We start from the raw sequence: 22999 nt of genomic DNA on the forward strand, positions 1-22999 counted from the left end.
GTAGGGCAGGGAGCGACAGTGGAGGAGCGTGGTGCCTGGTCCATGCCCGGCCTCACAGCGGCTGGCTTTAGGGCTCTACCTGGAGCTCTCAGCTGGGTGGGTTGGTGGGTTTTTGGGGCTGCTGAGGGCTGGCGCGGGGATGTCGGGGGAGCTTGCACAGGCAGTCGCTGAACAGGCCAGGTCACAGCCCCCAGGCCAGGCCACCCTTCCCCTTCTGAATTGGGACCCTCCTCTTGCAGGCCCTAGGCTAACTGTCCCAACTGTGACACCCAGGCCTGGCCAGCCTGGACCCTGAGAGTGAATGAATTTAAAGCCAGCAACTTAAAAACAAAAACAAAAACAAACAAAAAACTCCCACCAAGCTGAGATTGATGGAGGTAGCCCTTGCAGAACCCTGCCTAGATCTGAGTCTGTCTTCCTCCTTCAAGGCCCTGCAGCTTCCGGAAGCTTCCCAGCCATCTGAGGAGAAAAGAGCCACTTGAGGAGCAAGGGATTTTGGAGTCTCTTTAAAAAGAGTAGTAGTTTCCCTAGAATCGGGCAAATACAAAGATTACATAACAGTCGCCCTTAAATGAAGACCCTTGATAAGCTGCAGGACAGAGACCCCGCACACAGGTGCAGAGCTTCCCCAGATGAGGGTTCCAGACCCAAGCGCGTCGATTGCGCCCTTGCATTCCTGTTCGAGGTCTGGTGTCCCCAAAGCCTCCATCTGGCTCTTCAGCGGACGCTGACGCTAAGCAGAACCCCCGAGTTCACACTGGATGTCACGGGTACAGGACAGAGAGCTTGAGGCCGCAGGTCTGCTGGAGCTGCGCCTTGGGGCTCGGCAACAGAGGGGACAGGCCCCCGAGCCCCTCGGGGTGCTCTGTGCTCGCACTGCCTCCTATCCCCGAGGGCCGCGGGGTTGCGCCAGGTCCCCACTCCTCTGCAAGCGTCCTGGTGATGGAGAGGGAAGCTGTTTTGAGAAGCCAGCTTTCGGCCAACTGGCTTCATTGAGCTCAGTGTCAGAAGTTCTTTGCAGTAAGGGGAGGGAAAAGAAAAAAGAAAGAAAAAGAGAAGGGAAGAAAAAAAAACCCGAAGCCTAAAAGGGCTCACATGCATTGGCCGGGAATCGAACCCGGGCCTCCCGCGTGGCAGGCGAGAATTCTACCACTGAACCACCAATGCGCACACTAGCCACGTTTTTTGCAGTATCGGTCTGCTCCTCGTCCCGTCTCTGGGGTCCACCCCTTTCCAGTCCCCTTTTAGATTGCCCGTCTGTTTCCAGGCCAAACGGTGCGCCGACTTTAAAACAGAACGACTAAACTCCTGGTGGGATTAGTAACAAGCTTCCAAAGCTGTCCGAGCCGCGGGCTTCCCCTGCCGCCGAGTCCACACGGGGTCCTGCCCGGCCCTCCGTTTGCGCTCCTCTGGCTTTCTTGGTGATGCGACCGGTGTGTGGGAACGGTGGCCCGGGGCGAGTGCCGGCTCGCCGCACCGCACCCGCCAGTTTGGGGAGTCCCCAGGGCTCACCACTGGAGGCGTTGCCTCGATCACGTGGCTCAGGTCCAACCCCACCTGCTTTCTTTGGTCTCCTGGGAGCGCGCCACCGTCGTCTGCAGTCCACACTTTGCAGTTTGACTTTTTAGGCCTTTGTTTTAAGCACAGGGTCTGACAGTGCACGTGCTCACATAATCCTGAGTCAAGGGAGCCTGGTGAGAAGCAGGGACAGGATGGGCCAAGTTCAATGTCAACCCACGCAAAGACAGAGGGGATAGCCCAGGGTCAGCCATGCTTAATACTCATCTGGGACACCTGGGGGTCTTATAACGCGGATGCCGAGGTTCGAGAGATACATTTCTAATGCGCTACCACGTTACCTCACTAATACAGAGACTGTGCCTCCACGTTACTGCAAGCAAAGGAAGGCTCAGAAAAATCCAAGGCATTTCCCAAGGCCATAGTCTAGTAAATAACAAAGATGCAGTTTGGCAGACTTCCACTGATCAACCAAAGGCCCTTCCACCCTCACACTCAGGGACCTCACACATCCAGCCTCTTTGGCTTGACAGTTTGCCCCTCTTCCCAAAGGACACGATTTCTCCACAGCCAGCTGCTCCCAAAGCAGAGGGTGGCTTGTTCCCGGTCTTCAGGAAAAAGGAGTTGAAGCAAGCAACTCCAAGGCCTTTTATCTTTGTGACTCCACCCAACCCCATTCCTCCTGGTTAAGTTCTTTCCTGCTTTTGGTGATGGGGCAAGGCTACTGAGTCAGAGCTGGTGGTGGGAGTGGGTCAGGGCGGGGATCCTGAGGCTTTGTCACCAGCCTGTGCATGGAAAGTCTGGCCAACTGCAGCAGACGGAGGGCCCTGGGGTGAAGCCTTTTCTTTCTGTCAGAGGAGTCTTGGCCTACTGGGGTGTACCTGGTATATGGAAAAGGCTCAGTGCGTCGCCGTCGTATAAAGAAATCAATAAATAGTCACTGAAAAGCCGGAATCTAAAGGAAAAAAATATTTTTACAGGGATGGACACTAGTCTCAACTGCTCCCAGATTTCATAGCCTAGTCTCCCTGCCTACAGAAAAAAAAAAAAGTCCTATTGTATATTTACCGGGCAGCACAACTGTCACAGGTAGATATGCAGGATGAACAGGCGGTGATTGATTCATAGTCCTTTCTCCCTGAATTCCTGTGTGTTGATTGGAGGGGCAAAAAGGAAGCAAGAAAAAAAACAAAACACACGCTGTCAGGAGTGGGATTCGAACCCACGCCTCCAGGGGAGACTGCGACCTGAACGCAGCGCCTTAGACCGCTCGGCCATCCTGACCCCGAAAATATTCTTTTTCTTATTTAATTTTAAATTTTTCTTAGAGTGCTGTGTCATGACGTCAGGATGCCTCAGTGCGTATAGTTTTACATAAAATAGAATCGTCCCTGAACTCTTCAGCCAAGAAGGGAAAGTAAAACTGCCTCCAAGCCCTTTTTCCTATTTCCTCCTGCCTCAGCACTTCCTGATCGGTTAAGACTCCTCTTCCCCGAGCCCCGTCTTCGGTGGGGCCGATCCGCGCCTGGTGGGTACCTTGCCAGCGGTCTCCCTCGACCTTCCGCCCCAAATCTTCCTTGAGGTGAGACGCCCCGGGGGACCCAGTGCTGGGGTGCCCCGCAGCGGAGACCACAGGCGAAGCGTGGGCGGAGCGCGTCCTGCGGAGAGGGCGCCTCGCGGTCACAGACAGGACACCAGGAAGCAGGTGTGGAGGGCGCACGGCCGGCACTGCACTTATGTACAGCATTCCGGGAAGCGTCGCCATGTGGCGTTGGTGGTATAGTGGTGAGCATAGCTGCCTTCCAAGCAGTTGACCCGGGTTCGATTCCCGGCCAACGCAACTTTTTCCTCGCACCACCCCAGCTTCATTCTTTCCCTATTTGTCATTTTGCAAACGCTGAGCTCGGAGGGGAAGCCCAGCGTCCCAGCAAGTGCAGTTTGTTCATTGAATTGAATGAGTAGAAAGCTTCAAACTCACCCTCAGTTCATCTGCTGGGGATTTCTGAGCACGTCAGGAGCAGCTCGGGCGTTCGAGCCCATTCCTTTCATCGACAAGTGGGCGACATCTAAGCTCGGACCGAGCTTCTCCCTTGAAAAATGACCCTCCCAGCTCAGCTGTGTTGTGTGTGAGTGTAGCGCACATGCCTGTGTGAAGACTCAGTAAGAACAAAATCTAATTAATGTGTACGACATTTTGCATATGCTGGGTTAAGTACGGTCGATTACGGAAATGATTCGCTGTTTCTGCTGACTTTTTAACGTGGCTATTAAGAAATCTGCATTTCTGTCTGACTCCCGTTACGTTTCGGTTGTCACGCGGCCTGCACACCGAAAAGCCACCTTGGTCAATGCGCGCAAACCTGTAAGTAGCTTCCTAGGCCCTGAGTTCGCACGCCCGTCCGCGGTTTTCCTCGTTAGTATAGTGGTGAGTATCCCCGCCTGTCACGCGGGAGACCGGGGTTCGATTCCCCGACGGGGAGGCACGTGTCACTTTTCCTCCTTTTTTTTCTTTTCCCCTCCGCGCCAGAACTTTGTCTAGGTTCTCCCTGGGCCGGAACAAAAATTATTCTTCCACAACTCCAGGTGTTCTCTAAGGTCACGTCTCTCGTCTGAGAATGCCGGGGACCGTGGGCGGCCGTGGCGGTGGGTGCGCTTTGACCCTGACCGCGAAATGCGTTGGACCATTGACCCTGCGGTCGAGCTTCGCCCGTCCTGCCGCGGGCCGGGCCGCCTCCGGTCCCCACCGGCCCCGCCGCCCGCCGGGCCGGACCCCCAGCGCACCGGCTCCGCTGGGAGCCCCGCGCTCTGAGCGCCCTCGGCCTTTCCCTCTCGTCCTCCTGGCGCCCGGACGCCCTGCGCGCTCCCGTGCACCCGGACTGGCGGCGCGGCCTCTCCGCCTCGGTTTTGGGGACTAAACGAAGCCTGCGCGTCCACGCGGACGGCACAGAAACACGAGGGCCGGCCTTCACGACGGGGCCCTGCTTTCGCCGCCACCGGGCGGCTTGCTTTTGCGGCGTCGTTCCACTGGCCCGGGCCGCTTCGGGTCGGGGCGGGGCGCACCTGACGCGCGTCTTTGCGGACGTGTTTTTCCTGGGCGCCGCAGGACTGCGTGGTCCTTGCTCAAAACGTGGAGGAGAAACAGCTCACAAAGCAAGAAAAGGCAGACGTATTTTTTTTTTTGTCATCCAGGAAAACCTTATTAATATTTTGCTGTAAGTTTATCTCGGGCCCTTGAGAGGGCAAACTTGCAGTCACACCGTGCCTGTTCCCCGCCCCCCACACCTACTTGAGTGTTTACTCAAAGCGTGGGCAGGTCTGCACTCACTAGGTAACGGTCTGAAACAGGACTTAGCTGCCTTCACTGCGTTGTGCCTCGTGGCTCCCCATCTGAGCAGTTTCGCCGTTTCCAGGGTTCTGGTCTCCTTCGGGGCGGCAGCGCCTCAGCTCTCTGCTGGGCCGCGGAGCTCGCAGCCCTCCGGCCGGCCGCTGTCTTCACCCCGGAGGCCGCTGGGGTCTCTGCCCCGCCCGCACCCGGGTCAAGGGTCGGCCGAAGATACCAGAGACTTACTTGCAGGCGTGCTTTCCCCGAATGAGGCGTTTCCATGTCACAGGACCAGGCCGAAATCTCTGCGGGTGGGGGACTCCGGAGGGGCCCGGACTGGGTGGCGAAGCGCTGCCGTGCGCCCGGGGCAGGAAGAACCGGTGTGGCCAGCGGCTGGAGACGTGATTCAAGAGGCCTGTGGCCGTGACACGTGCCAGGGACAAGGCAGGAGCTTCTCTCCGTTCTCTCGGGGGCTCTGGGGCACTGGGGGCACTGAGCACGCGCCCTGGTTGGAGATGTTGGAAAAGGGGTCTTTGCCCTCCGATACGTGGGCCCTCCGGGACGTGGGCGAGTCTGTGAACCATAGGCATCTGTCAGGTGTGGGCACAAGCCCACGGGGGGGATCCACTGAGAACAGCTGGGGCGGGAGAGTGACTCGGGGTGTTAGGCTCCCTTCCTTAGACTTTACACTTTGCAGGACGCGGTTGGTATTTTACACTTTCACGATAAAATTCTTCTGCGTTAATACGCGCGCCCGTGCACATGAGTTCACGAAATATCCGAGCAAAACCAGGGGACTGCGGAATCCACGGGGAGTGCCCGCCTCGGGCTCCCCGAAGGCCCCTGGTCCTTCCGACCTCGCTGCGCCCCTTCTGAGCCTCGCGGCCCCAGCAGGTGACAGGTGACAGCGCCGGAGGAGACCCGCGGGGGCTCGCGCCGCAGCCGCGCGCCAGGCGCTGGGCGGGGACCGCCCCTCGCGGTTCCCGCGCCGCCTCGGCCGCAGCTGCTTGGGGGAAGTGACGCTGCGGCCTGACTCTTCACTCAAGTGACTTGGCGGCGGAGACGACGTCCGCCGGTCTCTGTGGCGCAATCGGTTAGCGCGTTCGGCTGTTAACCGAAAGGTTGGTGGTTCGAGCCCACCCAGGGACGCGCGCCTCCCTTTTGAGCGCCCGGGTCTCCCTCCGACACCTGCGGCCCCTTTTGGGAGGTGCGCTCGTGCGCCCGGACTTCGTGAACCCGCCGGGCACCTGGGCGCGCAGTCACGCCCCGCTCGGGCGCTCGGGGGTCAGGGGGAGTTCCTCCGGCCGCGGGTGTCCCGCTGCCTTCGCTCCCGTCCCGCCCGCTCCAGCGGAGGGGCGTCCAAGGCGCAAACCTCCTCTGCCCGCGCCCCTGGGAGGCCTGCGGGGTCCGGACAGGCCCCCCGCCCATCAGCCTCGAGACCCGCGACTCCCTTGGCCTTTGAGTGTTCGCTCCTTGGTGGGCCGCGGGCCCTTCTCCTCTCCGCCTGGCAAACTCCCGCTCGTCCTCGGCCGTCACCCCCCGAATGACGCCTCTGCCCTCTCCCCCCGCGGGCGGTTTTCCCACTAGGACAACAGCCCCGCTCCCGCCCCCACCCCGGAGCGACCCTGGGTGGTTCCTCCTCCTGGGGTCTTCGGCACCTCACCTCAACCTGGGCTCCGTGTGGGCGCCGAGGAAGTGAGCCCAATGTCCAGGGTTGCCACCTGCACCGGCTGCGGCCTGAGTCCCGTCCAGGCTCCCGCAGCCAGCTCCGGGCGACTCTGCGCACGGATCAGCACCGTCGGGCGGCGGCTGACCCTGCACCCCTCCCTGCTCGGGCCCTGTCCCCTTCCCACCTGTGCCTTCTCCTTCCTGCCCCGTGCTCTCAATTGCCTCCGCTCCCTCCACACCTGCCCATCCCTACACCTACAGAGGACCCCTGCGCGCATTTGGCGACCGAGCCAGCTGACCCAGGAGCTGTGGCCAGATGCCGCTTAAGGAGAGGGGTGTCCATCACCCTGGACGAACAGGAGGTGGGTGGGAAGGGTTCCGACAGTCTTGTGTTAGTGCCGTGGGGTCGTCACCCTCTGTCTGAGAGGAGCAAACGGTACGTTGGCAGAACGCTTTACTAGAGTCAAAAAACGTCCTGCCGGAAACTGGGAAGGCAGGAAGACAGAGCGACCGCCCCACCACCCGGGCCTACGAGCCGAGGGACTCCGGGCGTCACAGCGGAGCCGGGTGGGGTTTGGTACGATCCGCCCGGTTACCCTGCCTGGTGGTGTGTCGCGCGGGGAGAGCCACGCCAGCCCTCCGGCAGTGAGGAGGCTGCGCAGGCCCCGCCCCTCCGCTCCCTGGCTCCTACTGCCCTGGCCAGCAAAGTGCCCTCCGCTGCCCATTCCTTCCCGGGGGGACTCTCTCTCCTTGCGCTTTCTCGGTGCAGACGGGTGCCGTCTGCGCGCCAGGCTGAGTCTGGGGCAGAGATGCATCGCTTCTCCCCAGGGCACAGGGCGGCTCTGTCTTCTCTCCCCGGCCCCTGGCCCCGCTCGCTTCCCGGGACCATCTCTCCTCAGGACGTGAGGAGCACCCATCACGCACGAGCACAGCACCCGGTTCTGGCAGCCACCCACCCCTCGCCCCTCCGCACACCTAGGTTTCACACGGACCCTGTTTTCTAGGGAGCCGTCCCAGCGGGGCGTCCTCCCGTCTGTCCTGGACCACCCTGCTCTTTCTCAGCCGCCCCCTTTGTGGGCTCTGCTGTCTCTCTCAGGCCACGCCCCCCCCAGCAGTCCCCACAGTCTGCCTGAGGAGTTTCGGGGGCCCTGACGGCACCGGCCCTGCGGCAGGGTGCAGACCCCGGGCCAGCTGGCACTCGGCCGCGAGCTCTCTCACCCGCGTCTCCAGTTATTAAGGAAAATGTCCACACGTCCTCTCGTCTCCAGATGGGCTGCCGTCTGGAGACTGGACGGCGGCTGGGCCGGGACAGGGGCCGGGCCGGGGGGCTGTGTCGCTCTGGGGCCTCACGTCCTGGGGGTGCAGCTGCCCCAGGGGCTCCGCAGGAGGCCCTGAGGATCACAGGCCCTTTGGGGTCGCCTTGTGGAGCATGCTAAATGTCGAATCCCAGTGTCATACACCAAAAACCAACCTAACAGTGTATGTCGACTATAATTAAAAGCAAACTTTAGGAACCAGACTGAGCACTAAAAATGACAGCAGTATTTTTAAAAATTAGGCCTTTCTTTTTCACTGGAGACCAAGAGAAAATGGAGCTGGGCGAAGGGCCCTCAGCCTGCGCCCTGAGGTGCAGGTTTCCTGCTCTCCCCAGAGGTGGGTGCGGGGGACCTCGCAGTGCGTGGGGCACGCGGGGAGGGGGTCCCGAGCTGCTGTTCTCATTGCTCCTGCTTGTCCTCAGGGCCCTTGCTCCACGTGACTCTGTCACTCCTCCCTTTCTTCAGGGCGCGTCGCAGGTCTCTCCGCACGGAGAGGTACAGCGCCGTGTCCAAGACGAACAGGAGTCCCGGCAGCAGGCTGACGATCGCCAGCTTCCCAGGTGGGGAAGTTGGGACAGGTGGGGTTGCCACACCTGCGAGGAGAGGCAGAGGGACGGGGAGACGGCAGCCGTCAGGGCAGGCCTTTGGAATCAAGAGCAAGGCCCTTCCTCAGAGGAGGGTCCTTCTGGCAGGAGCCGAGCCGGGTTCCCAGGGCCGGTGGGGTCTGCGGAAGCCTTCGCTTCCTCCCAGGCCGTCCCCCGCACCGGAGCTGCCCGTGGGGCACGGCCCTCCAAACCGCAGCAGAGGCAGCTTCCTGTCCCAGGGAGGCTGTGCCTGGGGCCGCCAAGCAAGTGAGGGTGCTGGGTTTGGTGTGAATTTACAAAGGTTGTCCAAGTTCAAGTCGGTGCGAGAACACTATGTCTTAACTCAGTAACTTTGTCTCGTGTCTGAAAACGCCGCCCATTGTGTGGGTCATCGTCACTAAAGGAAACCTGGAAAATGAAGCGAACCGTGGAACTGTGCTACTCACTGGCAGGAAAACGGATACTGTTTCTTCGCTGAGAGGCGCAGGAGCCAGTCGCCCACCCAGAAGGGAGTGAGGTGGGGCTTGTTGGTTCTCACTCTCTTGTGGCTGTTCCTGCGGACTCATTCCTCGCTGCTGTCCTCACACTGGTAACATTGGGCTGGGTTTTAAATTTCAAGTGTTTAACTCTTAACTTTGATTCAATTGCAAACGAACAAAAAGTTACCAGAATGATACAATGAACTCATATATATATATATATCTCCTACATTTCCTAACTGCTGGCATTCTGTCCCATTTGCTCCATTATTTGCCCCTTCTTTCCTTCGTCTATTGAGAGTGTTGACTTTAAACTGAAATTGCAATGCAATTATTGTCACACAAATGATGGCTCTGTTTTGTTGAAGTCCCCAAAGGTGTGTGTCTCTCTGCTGTCTTACTGTGCAGTCTCAGTCTGGATACAGGGGACGTGAGTGACGTCTGGGGGTCCAGGAGCACTGTGTGTTGGGGGGGTGGGGGTGGGGGCTGTGACCGCAGTCCCCCCCACCCCCAGGGTGCTCCACAGAATCTGGGCAAACATCTCTCGGAGCACACGGGTGCCTGTCTGATTCTTTCATTTGGTCAGGTGTGACCTGAGGGGCAAGTCAATGACCCCCTGTTTTCTGCCTCAGTTCCTTCCTCCGTGCGGGGAGCTGGTGGTGCCCTTCCCATCACTTGGTCGGGGGTGGGGCGGGGGTGGGGTGCGGTGGCGGCCCCAGGCAAGGAGACGCTGGGCACAGCGCGTGGCCCAGGAGGGAGCCCGACACACGCCCCGTGTTTGTCGCAGAAACTGGGGCCCGGAGAGGCCCGTGGCTTCGCCGGCCGCCCTCTGGGCCCGCACCCCGCTCACCGAGCACGATGACCTGCACGGCCTCAGAGGACTCGTTCCGCCGGTCCTGGATCATCCCCCGGCAGAAGTAGGAGCCGTTGTGCTGGCCGGTCGCTGCCGGGATGTGGAAATCCTGGTTGTTGCGAGAAAACTTCTTGCCTCTGCCGTTCTGGAAAAACTGGACCCTGTAGACAGGCAGGTTCTTCCAGCTGTGGCACCTCATCACGATGGGTTCCCCCGCCTGGACCACCCAGCGTCTGGCCTGGAGCACCAGCCAGGCTGAAAGACACAGACCACAGCCCCCGGAGGCCTCGGTGATGGGCACGGCTCGCTCTCGAAGGGACACTGGCCACCAGGTCCCCAGGTGGACAGCGGACTGGGAGCCCTTCCCACAAGCTTCCCCCAGGAAAAAGCGCCCCCCACCCACCCTGCCCAGGCCTGCGTGAGAGCTCGAGCCACACCAAGACCCCTGTGTAGCGGGGGCACAGGGACAGACACACGGTGGGAACCACGGCCAGGGCAGAGGGACTCGGGTGAGGCAGGCGAGGTGCCGTCTGCAGGGTGGAGGGCTGCCCTTGGTGTGCGAGGGCAGGGGGCAAGGGGCCCGGCGTGTTCCAGATCCAAGAGTCAAAGTTGCGTTTGACAACGGTGACCTGCCTCCTGGGAGGAAAGGCAGCCCTGGAAGGAGCAGACAGTTTGCTGAGACGTGGAGAGACCCCGGCCGCAGCCAGGAGCGTGGTCCCTGGGCGGCGGAGGAGCCGCCGCAGACTCGGCGAGGGAGGGCTCGGTCTGAAGGTCGAGATGGGCGTGCCCTTGGGAGTCTGAGGGCCTCGGGCACCCTGAGCGCAGCCTTCAGGAGCGAAAAGGCTCGCCCACCCCCTCAAGGGCCTCACGGCTGCCCCGCCCCGTGCCCAGACTCCGCACGGAGGGAGCCTGGCCGGCGGGCGGGCCTGGACGACCGCAGATGAGCTGCAGACCGACCGTGACCCGGCACGGGAACGGTCGGGAGGCGAGGCTCCGCGAGGAAGACGGGGTGTGGGGAGCGCGTGCTCACGAGGCCACCCACGGAGGGGCGCACTTTCCCCTTAAATGTTAACAGGTTTCGGGGGGGTGCGGTGGGGTGCTTTAATTTTCTTCCTTATACTTCCACATATTTTTGAAAATAGAATGAGGTTTGTCAGAACAAAACAATACAACTTACTTTTAAAAAATCAACTCTCTTAGGCCAAACAAAACTGACAGAACGTGAACCTTCTCCACCTGGAATGTTTGCCAAGCGGAAGGGACAGAAGGGAGCCTTCACCGTTTGTGAGGAGATGCCAGTGGTCCGGAGGGGCCCCGTGCCTGTGCGCCCACGTGCCGCGGGAGCAGAGAGGGTTACCTCAGTGTGGGGGCGGGGCCAGGAGACGCCATGCCGCCTGCCCGTAGGTGCTCCGGCGGCCTTTGCGGGGACTCGCTGGCCCCAGGCTGCCCCGCCACATGCGCGGAGAGCGTCTGCGTGTGTTCGTCGGACAGACACGCCACGGAACAGGCACCGGGCTGTGCAGCCAGGGGGTCCCCCGGGGACTGGCCGCACGGTCCTGACCTCCGAGCGACTCGGAAATCATCCCGGCAGGAGGTGGCAGAAAGTGCGGCCCTGTCTAAGATCCCAGGACTCCGGGATGGAGAGAACGGGGCGGAGGGGCTCTGCCCGGAGAAAGGCAGGAAGGGGAAGGTGCCTCGGGGGGGAGAAGTGAGCTGGGCCCCAGGGTGCAGCGGGGCGGGGCGGGGGGGTGGGGACCGGGGCTGGCCTGGGGACCTGGGTGGCCCTGGCAGCAGTTTAATGCACGGTCCTGCCCGGCTGGACTTCGGAGGCCGGCCTCCGGAGCCGAGCCCCAGGCTAGCCGACCCGACAACTCCCCGAGCCGATTACTCTGTCGCTGCCTGTTGGTGAACCCCGTGTTGTTTGGTCGTAGGGGGCCAGCTCTCTCCTAGCGGGACAGCAGACACCCTTCCTGCAGCTTCCGCGCTAGAGGTCAGCTCAGTGGGCAGCCAGCGCCGGGTCCCCCTCCCCCTCCAAGCCCATCCAGGGTGTCAGTGGGGTTGCAGTGCCCAGGGGACAGGGGCAGGGTGGCACCCGGCTCAGAGATCCCACCTCCACAGCCCCCCCGCCTCGCCGCTTCTGGTGCCTGGGGGCTGCGGAGGGCACAGAGCCTTTGGTCCGCTACTGCGAGCCGTCTGGAGGGGCCTCTGGGTGCCAGGAGGACCGCGGGCGGCCCAGTCTCGCTGTGAGTCTGCGTGTGGTGCTGATGGGACAGGGACGGGCGGCTCGGCCGCCAGGGCTGGGGCGGGGGCCGCTTGGGCTTTGTGTGTCTGAGACCGAGGAGGACAGGAGGCCCGAGAACAGACTCGTTAACACGCGCGAGGAAGAGTGAGCCTCGGGGCGGGGGGGCGCGTCCACTGCGGACGCTGCTCCTGCGACTGGGCAGGGCCGCAGTCCGGTCCCCCCCGCACCCCGCCCCCCGCCCCGCAGCGCGGGGTTAGACTCCGTGCCCGCAGGCAATGCAGAGGGACCACGGATCCCCTCATCCTGGCTCTGACTCCCCCGCCCCCGAACGTCGCCCTCTGGTGCTCCCCCAGCCTTCCCTGGCCTCTGCTGCGCCGGTCACTGGCGATCCCCCTCCCGGTCACCCCCTCACCGGCGACCACTTGGAGCCGCAGCGGGTCGCTGAGCGCGGAGCGGTTGGTCTGGCACCGGTACTCCCCGCTGTCGTTCACGCGGGCCGACGCGATGGAGAGGCTGGAGGCCTGGCCGGGCAGGAGGGTCCCGTTGTGCCACCAGCGGGCGGAGCTGTCCTCCTCCACGCGGTCGCCCTGGCACGTCAGCGTCACGGGGTCCCGCTCCAGCAGCCTGTCCCACTCAGGGCGCAGGGACAGCGCGGCCTTCGGGAGGCCTTCTGCGGAGGCAGGACCGTGTGGGCGGGGGCCAGCCCCGCACACCCACGCCGGTCTGCCGGTCTGCGGGTCTGCGGGTCTGCGGCCAGGCCGGGAGCGTCATGGCTCACAGGCTCCCTGCTGCGCCCTCAGGAGAGCTGGCCGGAGAAGCGCAGCGCCAGGCCCGCCCCACGGGGGGACTGCCCCTGCCACCCCGCCCCCACCCCCGCCAGCCGTGGCCTCGGCCCGTGGCTTCTGCATGCCACGGGCCCCAGCGGTCAGCGGGACACCCTGAGAGCCAACTCACCAGACCGAGAGCGGCCCGAAGCTGTGGGAGAGAAGAGGAAGATGGACGTGAGCTCGGGCAGAGACGGGGACGGGGGCGGGGGCGGGGGTGGGGGGGCGGGGCTGCCCCGCCAGCCGCCCGTGTCCCCAGGAACCAGGACATGCGGCTGCCGGCTGTCCTCGCTGGTCTCCGACGTCCGTGCCTCCAGCCCCCTCCCCGCCCGCCCGCCCACCCAAACCCCTGTTTTCACCACCGCCCCCGTACTCCCTGGTCCCTGTCCAGTCCCCCAAATTAAGGACGTGGACAGACTCTGCCTGAAAGGAAGCCTCAAGCAGCCGCCGCCCGAGCCCCCTCCCTGGAAAGAGCAGACACAAGAAAGTCCCGGAGAGGAGGCCGGGCCGCCGCGATGGGAGAGGCCCCCGGCCCACACATGGGTGGGGGCACTGAGAACTGGGGCGGGGGCCCCCTTCACCCCCCCGATGGCACCAGCGTTCTCTGCGTCTCCGGTGGCTGGTCCCCGGAGCTGAGCCCGGGGCTGCAGCCGCCGGGGGTCCCCGATCCTCGCCTGACCCCCAGGCACCCTGAGCACCTCCCTGCGCTGGCCACTCTGACTCACCTAGCAGCAGCAGGGCGGTGGGCGGCAGCAGCCGCCACATGCTGGCCGGAGAGCGACAGGGGGAGCTGTGCCTGGCTGACTCGGGAGAAGTGTCTCCTGCCTTCCCTCACGCAACAGGCTCCTGCTCTGGGAACGTCATTGATTTTTGACTCTGACCTCAGACACGTGAGCCTCGGGCAGGCGGGGGGGGTGCCTGCAGGGGAAGCTGAGCGGGGCGTGTCCCTTTGTCCCTCGTGGCGGGCCCGGCCGGTGACAGTCTGCGGGGCACCCTCGGAAGGCTCAGGGTTTGCCCCACCTGGCAGGGCTGGGTCGCCCAGCACCAGGAAGCGGGGAGAGCGGGGACGGGGGAGGGGGCGGACCACTGTCCCCGAGGGTCTCCGTCTCCGTCTCCGACCTTCTTCTTCCGGCCGGCCCGGTCCCCCCCCCACCCCCGGCGCCACCGAAGCACAGGGGGCAGGCGGTCCACCCCAGAGACCCTACAGGCCCTCTCAGCCCGGCGTTTCTCCACCAGCGTTTCCTTCCAAGCAGCAGTGCCCACGCCCTCTTCTCGCTTCCCAGCGTGGGTTCGCTCCCAGGGCTCCCTGCGTCTCTGGAAAAAGGAGCCTTGGCTGTCGGGGAGATGGGCTCTGGAGAAAGCAAGGGGCCCGCAGACAGGTGGGGGCGGAGGGGTCAGCGGCGAGGCGGGGGCTCTGTGCCGCCACCGTGGCGGCACGAGGGCTGCGCCAAGCCACAGCCACTGGCGGGGGGCGGGGGGGGGGCTTGGCCGCTCGGGGCTCCTTGCGGAGAAGGTGGGGCTGCGGGGCAGCCTGGGGGTGCAGGGCCGTCGTCCACTCTGTTCCCCAGACCCCGGCGGTCAGCAGGTGCCCACCCTCCCCCTGCGTCCAGGCCCCGGACAGGAAACCGAACCGCCTGGCACTGACGCCCCTTTTCACGCCAGAAGCGGCCAAAACCCTCCTCGGGCTTCGAGTTTTGTTTGTTTGGCTCGTGCGTAGAGTTCGTCGTCCTTCCCGCTCCCACCGCGCCCCCCCCACAGGCCTCCTTGCAGCCTCCCCTCCCCCGCACGCCCGGGGACTGGTGGACACCGGTGAGCGGCCCCGCAGGGCCTCCGTTCACGTCTTGCACAATGCGGACCCGCGCCCACCTCAGCTGCCTGTCCGGGGGTGCAGGGGCTCCCTGGCCGCATGGCAAACACTTCGGGTTTCCTTCTGGAAGGCTCCCCTTCTCCGGCTCGCCTTCTGGGTGCGGCCTTCCGGGGGGAGGGGCGTGTCCACCCCGCAGCCGGCGGGCCCGCCGAGAGTTGCCGGGTGGGCGGCCGACTTCCTGGGGTGGGCAGAGGCCCGCAGGTGAGGGAAGGGGGTGCTCCCGGGGGCTGGTCCCCGCCGCCCTGCCCTGTCCCGAGCGGAGACGCCGGAGCGCCGGGCACCGCGCTGCGTCTTCCTTCGCCAAGGTCGACCAAGGTCATCGAGCCCGGGGCCTCCAGCCTCTCCTGGGGAGACCTCTGGATAAGCGTCTCCGGGAGCATTTGTGAAAAGCCGTGGGCACGCAGAGAGGGCCGCGGCTCATTCCGTCCGGGGAGGAGTCTGCACAGAGGACAGGGCCCCCGGTGGCATCACAAGAGAGTGGATGGCGTGGCTGGCGTGTCTGCAGAGCTGGGCACCGTCCCCGAGATCAGCGGGCGCCACGCGGCACCCAGTGGGTTAACAGCGGGGGTGGAAGCTCGGCTCCACCGCCTGAGCCTCCTGGGCCTCAGTCTCCCCCTCTGTCAAATGGGGCTGCAAACAGCAGTCCCAGCCCCGAGGACTTGTTGAGGACAGTGCCCGTGCGGCTGCTGGCCCCCTGTCCGGACCTGTGCCCGCTGGCCACCGTTTCAAGCCCCAAAGCAGAGGCGGGGCTCCCTGGCTCCTGCGTTAGGCTGCGACGCCCGTCCCCTGGTCCCCGTCCCCTGGCCTCCTGCAGGGGCTTGTCACACCTGTGGACTGCGAGGTCTTTCAGGGCAGGCAGCGGTTCCTCTGGCAACCACCGTGTCCCCAGCATCCCGCACCCAGCCTGGACCGTCCTAGGCTCTCCACTCACACTCACTGGGTGACGCCGAAGGGCCCCTCGGTCACGGGGAGCAGCAGCACGTGGTTCCTGGGGCCGCCCTCGGAGCAAGAGTCACCGAGCGTGGGACTGACCATCGAGGCTTCAGGCTGTCGAACAGCACAAGCGGGTTTACACCGTGTTAAAGTGACTCCGCCAGCAGGCCTGGAAGTCGGGTGGAGGGAGAGGCTGCAGGTGGGGGGGGGGCGGGGGGTTGCTGGCACAGCCCCGGTGAGGGAGGGGGGCCTGTGGAAGCAGGAGGGCGTTTGGGAGAGGAGAGAGGAGTGAGGAGGCGGGGTGGGCAGGGCACGGGCGAGCCCCGGGCGCTTGGGGCTCGAGGGAGGGTCTGGTGGAGCTCAGCCCCGGGTGCAGGGGTCAGAAGGCTGGTGTGCACTTGCCACAGGCCGACAGAGTGCAGGGTGCAGGCCTGGGTCGAGGGAGGGGGCCGCAGTGAGGGGGTCATGGCGGTTTCGGGTGAGACGTCCAGAAGGCGGTGGGACGCACGGCTCCGGGGACGGCTCTGCACCAAGGACGCGTTTAGGAGGCCCCAACGCGGCTGGTGTTTTAAACTGATAAAAGCTTTGGGCGTCTCCCAAGGAAAAATGCAAGTGTAGGTGCTTTCCCTCTCCGAGAGTGCCTGCACCCTCCTGCCCCCCCCTCCCCCCGTGCTCCTTCTTCCCGGGCGTCACCTGTGCCCTCCCCCTCCTGAGCCCCAGGGTCCCCTCCGGCCCCTGGCACGGGGCTCCGGAGCCCAGGCAGCCCTGCTGGCTCACGTCTCCTGCCTCTGTGGCTTTCCGAATGGACTTGCTCTTCCAACGTGAGAAACAACGACAACATGCACTCCGTTTTCCCTGTAGTTCAAGACGCCCCCCGGAAGCCCCAGGGAGGGCCCCGGTCGGGTCAGAGTGTGGGAGAGTGCTCTCTGCCCCGGGACCGGGGAAGGGGGAGGGCGGTGGAGGGTGAGGACGGGGGCGCGGACGGGGTCGGAGGCTTGGCACTCGGCCACTCCTGCTGCGTGTGCAAAACCAGAGCCGCTGACAGAGCGGGTTGGGGAGGCGGGGCAGCGAGGAGAGGGCCCCCAGAGGCCCCCACCCTGTGCGAAGCGCCGTGGAAAAGTCCGTGTGGCCCCCCGGGGAGTGGCTGCGGTCTTCGCCTGCATCATCTCAGGGGCTGGGGCTGCGGACGGAAGCCTGATCCCTCCTGGCTGAGGACGGAGCAGAAATAAAAAACTGTCTCGACGAACTTCTAGTCCTCTGAAGCATCTCTGTGATGAAGGCCATGAGGGTGCAGTGAGCGGTGGTCCCGGCTCTCCAGGAGCCCCGCCCCCTCGCAGCAGCACCCCATCCTCCCTGGGGGAGCCCCACTGCGGGCGGTCTCAGTACAACGTGGTGGCTGCTTTCACTGCAGACACCGAAGGGGCCAGACCTCCGTGTCCTGCCCTGAGGTCCTGTGGTGGGTTAAACGGCGTCCCCCCAGAACCTGCATGCTGAAGCCCTCGCCCCCAGGACCTCAGGAGGGAAGTGTGTTTGGCGGCAGGGCCTTCAACGGGGCAACTAAGCTAAAAGGAGGACCCTCGTCCCATGGGACTGGTGTCCTCCTGGGAAGCGCTGGGGACACAGACACACACAGAGGGACGCACGAGCCCGTGAGGACTCGGGGAGGAGCCGGCCCTGCCCACACCCGGGTCTCGGCCTCCGGCCTCCGGGACGGCGAGGAAGACACATCTGTTGTCCAAGCTACGTCTGTTATGGGGGCCAGAGAGCAGCCCCGCTGGTCCCCTCCGGGGTGCCGCCCCCGAGGAGGGGACTCCGGGGGGGGGAGACGGTGGGGTCTCGGTCGTCACCGCAGTGGGACCGGCGGACCCGCCTCCACTGCCCACCCGCCAGGAGCTCCCTCTCCTGTGCTGACACCTGCGGCTTCTGGAGGGGCCGCCCCCAGTCGGAAGCCCCGAGGGACGCCACGGGAGAGGAGACTCAAACACTTGCGTCCCGGGGAGGACGGGGGGGGGGGAGGGAGAGTTTATTTTGTTTGACGGGAGACTTGAACTTGTCCACAGGCTGCTGTAATGGCTCCCCTCGCCAGGGCACTGGGCCGGTGGGGCAGTCAGGAGCCCACCCAGATCCAAGGTGGGGGCAGGGGTCCAGTCTCCAGAGGGAGAGAGTGAAGGGTGACCACCGAGAAGACCATAGTGCCCTTCTAGAACTTTCCCTACACATCCGCATTCATGCGAATGCGCATCTGCCTGTACCTGTGTATTTTGTCCATTTTCAGTGGTTTACGCTTACACATGACGTGATTTTCTGCAACCTGAGCTTTTACACTAATCCCCCCCCACAGGCACACAAACACACACCACTCAACATGTTCCACATTTTCCTGAGTATTTGAAAACTTTATTGTTGCTCACTTCCAGTTGCCCCGAGATTTCCCCGACCGCCCCCCCCCACTCACTCCCGCAGTCACTCCCCCCCTTGCCCGTGCCCGTGAGTCCTCTGCTCGCGTCCCTTTGCCTCTTCCCCTCCTTCCCCGCTACCCCCGCCTTCGCCCCTCTGGTCTCGGTCACTCTGTTCTTCGTTTCCGTGTCTCCGTTTCTATTCCCCTCATTTGTTTTGTTGATTAGGTTCCACTTAGGGGTGAGGTCATGGGGTGTGTGTCTTTCTCCGCCTCTCTGAGGGGCGTGTGGGAAGGAAGAACGGTGTCCCCCCTGACTTTCTTGGGCCTCGGAAGGCATGTGCGCTGAGACCCGCACGGCTTGGCCCATTCTGTCCTCCTGCACGTCGGCCAGAGCCAGGGCCCCTCCCTCCCGTCACGCGTCCACGAAGAGATGGACGGCGAAGGCCACCGAGCGGCCAGGAGAGCCGTGACGGCCTCCTAAGGAAACACTCCACTTGCAGCACCAAGTACAGTGGCCTCTCAAGTGCAAGCGCAACCGGCACCGAGATCACTTCGGACACAGGTTCACCGTCCCGTCTCTAGGCAAATGAGGGAGGGAGCTAGGAAAGGAAACTTCCAGAATGCGGAAGTGTGCTGGGTGGGGAAGGTCTTGGGGGAGATGCGGAGACCTTACCCCCTCCGGGGGCCGAGGGTGAAGAAGAACCGATGGGACGTGCCGTGCGGACGAGGGTCCTGGGCGGCCGAGCCGGGGACAGAGGTGGACGTGCGGATGCCCCGCCCGCAGAAGGACATGTGGGGAGGATGAGAGGTAGAGAGAGAGACTCAAAAAACAGGAACAGACTGATGGCCGCAAAAGGGGCGAAAACCACAGAGAACCGAAAGCGGTTGTGTGGGGCCTTCGGCCACGGCCTGCTGACCGTGCCCGCAGTCACTAACACACCCCGGCCTGTTGACACGGAAGAGCGCCCCAGAGGTTCAGTGCTACCCGCCAGCCTGACTCACCTGGTCACCTCCCATCAGGACACACACAGACCCTCCCCCCCCACAACCCCGCAGAACCTCAGGGTCTCAAACGCGGAGCGCTGGCGGCGTGTTGTGGGAACCGCGCTGTCCGGGAAGGAAGTGCCGCCGTTTCGGTTTCGAGATGACAGAGGCTGGGCGGCAGGCCGCCCGCTGCTCCCCGAGCCTCCGCTGCTTCGTCTGCGGTGAGGTCGCCGGGCCGCCCCGCGTCCATCTCTTCCCATCGCAAACGTCCTCCGGTTCTGAATGCCGGCTTCCGGTGGACGTTTCTAGACAACGCAGAGGGCAGCAGTGTCTGTGGTCTGCACACCCCAGTGGAAGCGGCCGGACAACTCTGGGGAGTTCGGGGGGGGGGGGGTTGGAGCATCGCTAGCAGGTTGCTGCCTCTAGGGTCTAACGTTGGTGATAAAGTTCGAAAGCTCATGCTTTTACTTGCATGCAAACAGGCAGCACCCGCGAGGAGGGTGACAGGTACAGCAGGAAGAAGCCTGGGTTTTGAGCAGGAGAGGCAAGGGCTGGCTCGTGCTGCTTTGTCACCAGCAGCACCCCCCCACCCCCGCGGGCGGTGGGGAGGAAGCCCTCCCCCCGTTCCCAGGGCTTCGCTACAGGCGCAGCCGAGAACATTTTGTTTCAAAACACACATGTGCTCCCTAACAGAGCCCCGCTGTTCAAAAAGTGAAGCAATTCAGAAGTAAATAACGTAAAAGGGGAAGTGACCTCTGTCCCCCAACTTCACGCCCCTCCTGGGGAAGAAGAGGACAGTTGAGTCCTTCCAGAACGTTCCCTACACACTCATCTCCACGGCAACACACATCTGCCTGCACACATTGTATCTTCTTCATTTTTTTTTTTGCTGTTGATGTTTACACATTTTGTGACAGGATTTTCTGCAACTCGATTTTTAAAATAATTCCACAGACACCCAGGCACACAAGTGCACACACCACTCAATATTTTCCACCTTTTTTAACAGGAGAGAAACTGCTGGAAGAACTTCAGAGGGTTGTGTGGGCGGGAAGAGCAGTGCCTGTCCTTTGACTTCTGCGTCCTTAGAAGACGGGACACCAGGACCAGAGCGTCCCCTTCACGGGGGTCGGCTGCCCGTGGCCCTTTCTTTCTCCTTTCCTGCGGGTGGAACGCGATTCTGTTCAGATGAGCGGTGGCCGAGAGCCTCAGTGACGGGCAGAACCTTCCTCAGCCAGCAGGTGACTCTGGGTGGTCTAAGTCAGTGGCTCTTAAATTTGAGCTGCACCAGCGTCACCTGGAAGGCTTGTGGAGAATAGACCAGTGGCTTCACTCTCAGATTTCCTGATTCGGGTGTGGAGACCGAAAAGGCACATTTCTAGCAAGTGTCCGGGTGACACTGCGTGCGGTCCAAGGACCACACGGTGGGGACCCGTTTGCTGCTGGCGATCAAGGACGGAGCGTGTGATACCGTTCTGGACAAGGAGCCCTCAAGAGCAATCAGCTGTGGGAATTCTGGGGCACGGGAAGTAATGGATCCTCTGCCAGGCTTGGGATGTGATGTTTAAGGGTGTGATACTCAGAGCTGCTGCAGCCACCTTGCTCCCATGAGGGACGGGCTTGCCGTGCTAAAGATAACCAAGCGCAGAGAGGAAAGAATCTGGACCGCCACTGGCATTATCATGATACAGATTAACCAACCCTGGAACCACCCCATCTTCAGACAACTTGATGTGTGCGATAATGAAACATTTCTTCTCGTTGAAGCCTCGTGAGAGCCGTTTTCTGGAACTTGACTCACACGCCTCCCTGGCAGTGCCTGGGGTGCTCCAGCAGACACAACCACAGAGCCATTCACCTAAAGCCAGATGTTAGACATTTCTTAGGTCATTTCTAATTATCATTATTTTTAAAAATACATATTTTATTTATTATGTTATTGCAGTTGTCTCATTTTTTTCTCCCCTTTATTCCCCTCCACCCCCTACCCTTCCTCCCACCATCATTCCCCTACCTTAGTTCATGTCCATGGGTCATACATGTAAGTTCTTCGGCTTCTCCATTTCCCGTACTATTCTTACCCTCCCCCTGTCCGTTCTGTACCTGCCATTTATGCTTCTTATTCCCTGTACCTTTGCCCCCATTCTCCCCTCTCCCTCCCCACTGATAACCCTCCATGTGACCTCCATTTCTGCAATTCTGTTCCTGTTCTAGTTGTTTGCTTAGTCCGTTTTTGCTTTCTTAGGTTCAGTTATTGATGGCTGTGAGTTTGTCGTCATTTTACTGTTCATAGTTTTGATTTTCTTCTTTTTCTTAGATAAGTCCCTTTAACATTTCTTATCAGAAGTGCTTGGTGATGATGAACTCCTTAACTTGACTTTATCTGGGAAGCGCTTTATCTGCCCTCCCATTCTGAACGAAAGCTTTGCTGGACAGAGCAATCTTGGATGTAGGTACTTGTCTTTCATGACTTGGAATATGTGTTTCCAGCGCCTTTTTGCCTGCAAGGTCTCTTTTGAGAGAAATCAGCTGACAGTGTGATGGGAACTCCTTTGTAGGTAACCAACTCCTTTTCTCTTGCTGCTTTTAAGATTCTCTCCTCATCTTTAATCTTGGCTAATATAATTATTATGTGCCTTGGTGTGTGCTTCCTTGGGTCCAACTTCTTTGGACTCTCTGAGCTTCCTGGTCATCTATTTCCTTTTCCAGATTAGGGAAGTTCTCCTTCATTATTTTTTTCAAATAAGTTTTCAATTCCTTGTTCTTCCTCTTCTCCTTCTGGCACCCCTATGATTCAGATGTTGGAAAGTTTAAAGATGTCCTGGAGGTTCCTAAGCCTCTCCTCATTTTTTTGAATTCTTGTCTCTTCATTCTGTTCTGGTTGAATGTTTATTTCTTCCTTCTGGTCCAAACCATTGATCTGAGTCCCAGTTTCCTTTTTTCACTTCACTGTTGGTTCCCTGTGCATTTTCCTTTATTTCACTTTTCATAGTCTTCACCTTTTCCTCTAGTTTGTGACCATACTCAACCATTTCTGTGAGCATCCTGATCACCAGCATTTTGAACTCTGCATCTGACAGGTTGGCTATCTCTTCATCACCTAGCTGTAATTTTCCAGGAGCTTTGATCTGTTCTTCCATTTGGGCCATATGTATTTTTTTGTCTCGGCATGCCTGTCACTAGTAAGTGGCAGAGCCTTAGGTGTTTGCCTGGGCAGGAAAACCCACATCTGCTCTGTGACGCTGTATGTGGGGGAGGGGTCTGAGAGGGAACAACGCCTCTTGCTGGGCTCTGGTCGGCTTTCAGTCCCTTCCCCCACTTCCCACAAGCAAACTGGGCCCTTCTGGTGCTGGTTCCCAGGTGGGTGGGCTTGTGTACATCCTGGGACCCTGTGGGTCTCTCCAGCAAATCTCCTGTGAGGCTGGGAGTTTCCCCTGCTGCCGCAACCCCCATAACTTTTTTTCAGTTGGAGGTTTGAGGCTTTATTTCCCCACACTGGAACCCTGGGTTGCATGGTCTGTCTCGCTCCCCAGGTGTTCCTTCCGGTGTATCTGCACGCGAATGTGGGACCACCTGGTCCACTAGCCGCCACCTCGCCCTGAGTCCGCTCCGCCTGGCTGCCCGTCTCCGCCCCTCCCCCCGGTCTGGACGGATGTTTCTTCTTTAGCTCCCTGGCTGTCAGACTTCCATACAGTTAGATTTCCTGGCAGTTCTGGCTGTTTTTTGTTTTTAAGTTTGTTGTCCTGTTTTTGATTGTGCAAGGAGGCCCAGTGTGTCTGCCTACGCCTCCATCTTGGCCGGAAGTCCTAATTTTCATGATTTTCAGTAGTGCTGCCAAGAGCAATGGCATGTTTTAAAAAATACATATTTTGGCATTGTTCCAAAGGCCATTTTCCCATAAGTGCAATTACAAAGGTATAGGCATACATACACATTCCTAAGATTTTGACAGTGCTCCCTCACCTCTTTCCAAAAGATCTGTTTGAATTTACTCTTCAGCAGGAAGCCCCG

General features: G+C 61.3%; 2 protein-coding genes and 5 non-coding genes across 7 annotated transcripts; 3 read left to right on the plus strand and 4 right to left on the minus strand.

Annotated features, from left to right (window-relative positions):
• Window positions 1-1096: 1096 nt before the first annotated feature.
• TRNAG-GCC lies at window positions 1097-1167 on the minus strand. Its single transcript has one exon. It is a non-coding gene; the product is annotated as a tRNA-Gly (tRNA).
• Window positions 1168-2719: 1552 nt separating this feature from the next.
• Window positions 2720-2802, minus strand: TRNAL-CAG. The gene has a single exon. It is a non-coding gene; the product is annotated as a tRNA-Leu (tRNA).
• A 484-nt stretch (window positions 2803-3286) lies between these two features.
• TRNAG-UCC lies at window positions 3287-3358 on the plus strand. The gene has a single exon. It is a non-coding gene; the product is annotated as a tRNA-Gly (tRNA).
• A 568-nt stretch (window positions 3359-3926) lies between these two features.
• Window positions 3927-3998, plus strand: TRNAD-GUC. Its single transcript has one exon. It is a non-coding gene; the product is annotated as a tRNA-Asp (tRNA).
• Window positions 3999-5915: 1917 nt separating this feature from the next.
• On the plus strand, window positions 5916-5989 carry TRNAN-GUU. Its single transcript has one exon. It is a non-coding gene; the product is annotated as a tRNA-Asn (tRNA).
• Window positions 5990-8050: 2061 nt separating this feature from the next.
• Window positions 8051-13651, minus strand: FCGR3A (Fc gamma receptor IIIa). Its single transcript, XM_045838316.1, has 5 exons — window positions 13532-13651; window positions 12937-12957; window positions 12395-12652; window positions 9738-9995; window positions 8051-8417 (listed from the first exon to the last, which is right to left on the minus strand). The coding sequence occupies exons 1-5, from the start codon at window positions 13569-13571 to the stop codon at window positions 8224-8226; spliced, it is 771 nt and encodes a 256-aa protein (XP_045694272.1). The 5' UTR covers window positions 13572-13651; the 3' UTR covers window positions 8051-8223.
• Window positions 13625-16843, minus strand: LOC123818274 (basic proline-rich protein-like). Its single transcript, XM_045838317.1, has 5 exons — window positions 16300-16843; window positions 15611-15720; window positions 14673-15111; window positions 14012-14120; window positions 13625-13657 (listed from the first exon to the last, which is right to left on the minus strand). Coding segments are annotated over exons 2-5 (648 nt in total). The 5' UTR covers window positions 15709-15720; window positions 16300-16843; the 3' UTR covers window positions 13625-13655.
• Between the last annotated feature and the right edge of the window lie 6156 nt (window positions 16844-22999).

The sequence above is a fragment of the Phyllostomus hastatus genome, unplaced genomic scaffold, assembly GCF_019186645.2.
Source record: "Phyllostomus hastatus isolate PE091 unplaced genomic scaffold, TTU_PhHast_1.1 phas_contig_283, whole genome shotgun sequence".
Classification (NCBI taxonomy): Eukaryota; Metazoa; Chordata; class Mammalia; order Chiroptera; family Phyllostomidae; genus Phyllostomus; species Phyllostomus hastatus.